The 6517-nt window shown below is 36.1% G+C and overlaps 1 protein-coding gene across 3 annotated transcripts in view; it reads left to right on the plus strand.

Moving 5' to 3' along the window:
* The window catches only part of GABPA (GA binding protein transcription factor subunit alpha), a 36091-nt gene that overhangs the window by 9268 nt on the left and 20306 nt on the right, over positions 1 to 6517 (plus strand). For all 3 annotated transcript variants that reach the window (XM_017541892.2, XM_017541891.2, XM_017541894.2), the window contains exons 3-4: positions 1416 to 1560; positions 5106 to 5190. In XM_017541892.2, coding sequence (XP_017397381.1) covers positions 1416 to 1560; positions 5106 to 5190 — 230 coding nt within the window. The remainder of the gene's footprint in view (positions 1 to 1415; positions 1561 to 5105; positions 5191 to 6517) is intronic.

A 6517-nucleotide genomic window follows, 5' to 3' on the forward strand; every position in this document is an offset into this window, starting at 1 on the left:
AAAAAAAAAAAAAAAAAAAAACTTTTTTTTTAACCTTAACAAATAATAGTATACTAGTATTTTTAAATAAGCTTCTTTTTAGTCATGAGGGGTCTATTTTATAAATTTTAAATGTTCTAAGTCAGGTGCAGTGGCACACACCTGTAGTCCCAGCTATTTGGAAGGCTGAAGCGGGAACAATACTTGAGCTCAGGAGTTTGGGGCCAGCCTGGCGAACATAGACTCTCTCTAAAATTAAAATATAAAAAGTGTTTTAGAAAAAATTTAAGCTATGTACATTCTTTGAATATCATGTATATATCTCATTTACTTGTAATTTATGTGAAAACTCCACAGATTTTTAAAACATACTGTTTCTGACAAGCACAAATGAGATTTGAATTATATTTAAATTAAACTTGTTGCAATATTTAATTGAATTCCACATTCACCAGTTCAGCAAATATGACAGTGTTGTCTTCTATTTGGCCCTATATAAGGATTTACAAGAGATATGTAGGAATACTTACCAAAGATTTTAACCCTTTTGAATTCAAAGTGTGAAATAATAATATGAAAGAGCCCTAAGACAGTTTTTAGGAGGAATATAAATCTTTTTTTTTAATGTGGAGCTGTCATGATTATAACCAGTTGTGTTCATATTAAATTAAAGGGAAAGTGTTTTATTTTTATATTTTTATATATTTGTTATTTATTTATTTATTTTGAGACGGAGTTTCCCTCTTGTTGCTCAGGCTGGAGTGCAGTGGTGCGATCTCGGCTCACCGCAATCTCTGCCTCCTGGCTTCAAGTGATTCTACTGCCTCAGCCTCCCGAGTAGCTGGGATTACAGGCATGCGCTACCACACCCAGCTAATTTTTGTATTTTTAGTAGAGATGGGGTTTCTCCATGTTGATCAGGCTGGTCTTGAACTCCCGACCTCAGGTGATCTGGCTGCCTTAGCCTCCCGGAAGTGCTGGGATTACAGGCCTGAGCCACCAAGCTGGGCCATATCTTTGTATTTTTATTTATGTGGGTAGGGAAATTGACTAGTAGAGGTAGCACACAGATTTTGAGGAAACAATGTATCTTCCTTTCTGGGTCTAAAATTTGTCAAAATAACTTGAAAATGTAATGCAAATGCAAATATAATGTGTGTGCAATATTTATATGTGTACACATACACACATATGTATGTACATACATAATGAGGCATATTTATAAGGATGTTTTACATTTTAAGCTAGCATTTCTCTATGAAATTCAGTGTTCATTTTGGCAACACTAGTGATAAGCCTACCACAGTATCTATGTAGAAGTGAGTTTTCAAAGACCAGAAATGTGTTTTGCTTTTGGATTGTGTTTTTAGCATATTGTTACTTTGAAATCCGGGGTAAAAAGTGTGACTGTTAGCACTTACATTTTTAACATTTAGCATTGTAGAACAAACCTACGCACCAGCTGAATGTGTAAGCCAGGCCATAGACATCAATGAACCAATAGGCAATTTAAAGAAACTGCTAGAACCAAGACTACAGTGTTCTTTGGATGCTCATGAAATTTGCCTGCAAGATATCCAGGTAATTTTTATTTTGTAAATTTGTATTTTAACATTTTAGTCTGCATAGGAATATTTTTTGTTAGCCTTTTCTTTGTAGCTATAGACTATCTCTGTAAGAAGATTTGACCTGTATTACTGTAAAATTTAAGTGTTTAGAAGTAAAAAGGTTTTTAAGCAAAATTTTCTCCATTTAAAATTATATTTTAAAAATTTAGTACTAAACAAATGAAACATTCATTTTTTACTTTCACAAATATAAAGTGAGAAGTTTAAATAAATTAGAATCAAAGCTTAAATATAAGTAGTAATAGTAGGAAGTACATTGACTTTTGAAGCTGAAGTGTATTTCTAGCTAGCTTTTAACTTCTCAAACATATCATTTAACTAAATGATTTCTACATTTCCCTTTTATCTTTATTTTCTCTGACAGTAAGTTTTGGATAAGAATCCAAATATCAACTAATAGGTCCTGGAATTTGTTCTAAAAGGATTTTACCCATGGTAGTATTGTAATATGTTATGTTTGAAGCATATTCAAAGTCATATTTTATAGTACTTTTTCAAGATAGGTAGTACTTTTATGTATAAAAGGTAGCAGCCTAAACAGGATTGCTGATACAGTTTTTCTGTGACGTTCTTTAAACATATGATTAAATACTAGAGGTTTTTTGTTTGTTTGTTTGTTTGTTTTTGAGACAGAGTCTCGTTCTATCACCCAGGCTTTAGTGCAGTGGTGTTATTTCAGGTCATTGCAACTTCCACCTCCCAGGTTCAAGCAATTCTCCTGCCTCAGCCTCCCAAGTAGCTGGGACTGCAGGCCAGTGCCTCCACACCGGGCTAATTTTTATATTTTTAGTAGAGATGGGGTTTTGCCATGTTGGCCAGGCAGTTCTTGAACTCCTGACCTCAAGTGATCCACCTGCCTCAGCCCCCCAAAGTTCTGGGATTACGGGTGTGAGCCACCATGCCTGGCTGAGTTTTATACTATTTTTAAACTGACTTAAACTAATGTATATTGTATCATCTTTTGGATCGTTTATTATTTATTCCTTCCCCTACCTGCTTTGTGTTATGGGTATTCCTTATATTACAGAACTTTTGTGTACTTTTTAAAAAATTCAAATCATTATATGCTGCTACTGTTTTTAATAGGATATTGTTGTGTAATAAGTTGAAATGTTTTAATGAAATTTGTGCATTTTACCTGCCATTTAAGATACTTGAATCTTTTCATTTCAATATAAATCTAGTAATTGGTAGTGGGTGGGGATGACAGAGTGCTTCTAAAACTAAGGAATGTAGGAAGATCTAGTAATGTTGCAATTTTAGGATTTAAAGTTTTTCTTAAGAGTGAGAGGATGAATTAGCATAGTCTTTTTGGAAGACCACATAGCATTTAATTAATATCTGTTAAAGTTAAATGTGAAATCCCTAACAATTCCACTTCAGCAAATTGTTCCTACAGAAATGCTCACCTGGGTGGGTAAAGATATATTCCTGAGGATGTTCATGGCTTTTCAAAAGCTGAGAACACATCAGATGTTCCAATAATAAGATTTGATAAATTAATTCCATAGAATAGAATTGAGGTAGCCATTAAAAACTGGTGAACTAGAACTATATGGTCAGGGTCGGTTCAGTGAAAAAATACTTGGAAAACACTCAAATTCTCTCATGTAATCTTCACATCAGTCTTAGAAATCAGCATATTCTTAGTCACATTCTGCACATATAGAAACAGATTTAAAGAGGTTAAATAATTTGCCCAATTTGTGGCTACGAAGGGGTATACCGAAATTGGAACCCAGACGTCTGTGGCTCTAGAACTCTCTTCACTTGTTTGAGGCAAAAAATAAAAACAAAAAACAAAACCTTTTTAAAGGTTTATAGTGAATATAACTCAGTGGCACTGGAATTTGCGTGGTTTTGCTCATAGGTAAAATAAAGGGAAATCTGGACTTGATCTTACTTGTCTTTCAGCTATAACATTTATTGCTTTATTTATAAAATACTTGACCCGTCCAATGAAAGTATGGCCTACAGATTACTCAACCTCTTATAGCTTCTCAATAAATATTAGTTGGGTAAATGTTAATACTTCGAATTCATACTGTCGTAGAATTCAGGGCCAGCTTTGGATCTAAGGGCATTTTACATTACTCCTCATCCCCCTTTCCTCCTTAAAAAGGATTTGAGGATCACAACTTCTATTCCCCATGTCAATGCAAACATTCGTTTAATCAGAGGTCTTGCTGCTTCTGGTAGTGCTCTTATACTTTCAGATGTGGGCTGACTTGAAAGCTGAGGGAACAACAGCTAAGTTGTACTTTTTTGAAGAATGTAACACAAGATCAAATACTGGTCTTGAGTTTTGTCCTTGTTCTGGCTTTTAGTGACTGGCTAATGTGTTGACTACCTGAGAGCTAATACTTTCAGAGTTACGTATGCCATCACTTCTAGTGGATATTACCAGTCATAATTAATTTAATCTATCTGCCTGCAAGGTTACACAGTTCTTTTTTTTTTTTTTTTTTTTTTGAGACGGAGTCACTCTATCTCCCAGGCTGAGTGCAGTGGCACTCACTGCAACCTCCGCCTCCTGGGTCCAAGCGATTCTCATACTTCAGCCTCCTGAATAGCTAGGATTACAGGCGTGCACCACCACGCCTGGCTAATTTTTGTTTAGATCTGCCTGCCTCGGACTCCCAAAGTACTGGGATTGCAGGTGTGAGCCACTGTGCCCAGTCCTACACAGTTTGTCCTGTCCCCTGTTCAAGTTAGATTTATAGTCATTTGTCATGTGTTTGTGCTATGACTACACCATCAGTTGAATTATTGGGAATGAGAGGACATGCAGCTATATGACATGCAGACACAGTTATAAATTATGCAAGATAATTATAATGGAAGCCTGTCTTTAAGCTGATGACAAAGTACGTGGAAGTCAGAATTAACATTTTGTCATCAATTTGCCATAGTGTGAAATGCATTCATTCTAAGGATATATGAAGGAAAACACACTAACACTGAAATGATACAGAATTATGATTAGATATTCATAGCTAGGTGAAGTAGTAAGGTCATAAGTACTTTAATTTTATTAACTTTATGATGAGAGACTTAGAGTACTTCAATATGTAGCATTGGTTACAAGGCAGATATGATAAGAATAAGTTAATATATTTAGATAAATTATCACCATTAATTAAACACTCTTATTTATTCATGACAGACATAGCATTCGTTACCTTCTACTTTAAATACATTTCAAAATGAATAATTGCCTTTTGGAATTATTTAAAATCCCAAACTAGACTCCAGAGATAGAGAAAACGGACACGATAAATTTGGTGGTATGCTATCCTGAATTTCTTCCTCAGTAGTGAAAATATTTTAAATTATGGCAAAGAATTAAATATAACAAGCTAGATAATGTGTTCTTATTATTTAATTAGTATGTTCAATAATTAAGTGTTTGGTACATCCATTTATACTAAACCAGAGGCGAGGGACTTAATCTAATGATTGCACTAAAAGAATCTTACTCATTTTACCCATGGTTAGCTGGATCCGGAACGAAGTTTATTTGACCAAGGAGTAAAGACAGATGGAACTGTACAGCTTAGTGTACAGGTAATTTCTTACCAAGGTAAGTTACTTTTAATGATAGTTATTTAAATTTTAGCTCATGTTTTTCTGATATAATTTATAAGTTTTACATGTTTTAGATGGTTGTCTAAATTACTTGATATAATAGCCAGTGTTCATACTTTAGGTTTAGTAGTTATATTTGACAGAGTGAAACAGATAGTATAACACATTCTACCTCGCTCAATCATAAAAGGATGTATTATATGGCAGTAAATAGCAGAATCATAGACCGCTGAAAGTCAGCAGGTTCTAGCTCACTTCCTAAGAGTACCTGAGCCACGCTGCAGAACTGGACTGCCAAGGAAGCTGCTGCCCTGCCATGATTTGGAAAAACAATAACACCTGGAAGCTACCATGGTAGCTGTCAGCTTTAACCACGTTGCCTTTACAGTGATTCACACTAGTCAAAAAATAGATGTTGGCTGGGCGCGGGGCCCCATGCCTGTAATCCCAGCACTTTGGAAGGGTGAGGCAGGTGGATCACTTGAGGTCAGGAGTTCGAGACCAGCCTGGTCAACATGGTGAAACCCCATCTCTACTAAAAATAAAAATGAGCCGGGCATGGTAGCGCATGCCTGTAATCCCAACTACTTGGGAGGCTAAAACAGGAGAATCACTTAAACCCAGGAAGTGGAAGTTGCAGTGAGCAGAGATTGTGTCACTACACTCCATCCTGGGCAACAAGGGCAAAACCCTGTCTCAAATAAATAAATAAAATAGATGTCATCTGCCTTAATGGTCCCCAACCCTTTTTGGCACCAGGGACCAGTTTCACGGAAGACAATTTTTCCATGGATTGGGGCAGGGGCATTAAAGCACATTACATTTATCGTGTGCTTTATATGTATTATTATTACATGTGGAGGTGATGGGAGACAGTGACAGAGTATCAGGCATTAAATTCTCATAAGGAGTACACAACCTAGATACTTCACATGTGTAGCTCACAATAGGGTTTGCGCTCCTATGAGAATCTAATGCTACCACTGATCTGACAGAAAGCAGAGCTCAGGCAGTAATGTGAGCAGTAGGGAGCGGCTGTAAATACAGATGAGCCTTCATCTACTCGCCTGCCAGTCACCTCCTGTTGTGTGGTCTGTGGCCTGGGGTTTGGGGACTCCTGATCTGCCTGCTTGCCCCCTCTTAACTTTATTTCCAAGTGGAAGGCTTATACCAGTGATTCTAAAGCTTAAATCATGCCTGGAACCCTAGCTGCAAGGAAATCTAATCTGTACAGTTTAGCACAGAGAGAAGAATTTGTAATAGACATAGAGTCATCTAGTCAGCCTTATCCATTACAGTTGGTTTTTTTTTTTTTTTTTTTT

The sequence above is a fragment of the Cebus imitator genome, unplaced genomic scaffold, assembly GCF_001604975.1.
Source record: "Cebus imitator isolate Cc_AM_T3 unplaced genomic scaffold, Cebus_imitator-1.0 Scaffold138, whole genome shotgun sequence".
Taxonomy (NCBI): domain Eukaryota; kingdom Metazoa; phylum Chordata; class Mammalia; order Primates; family Cebidae; genus Cebus; species Cebus imitator.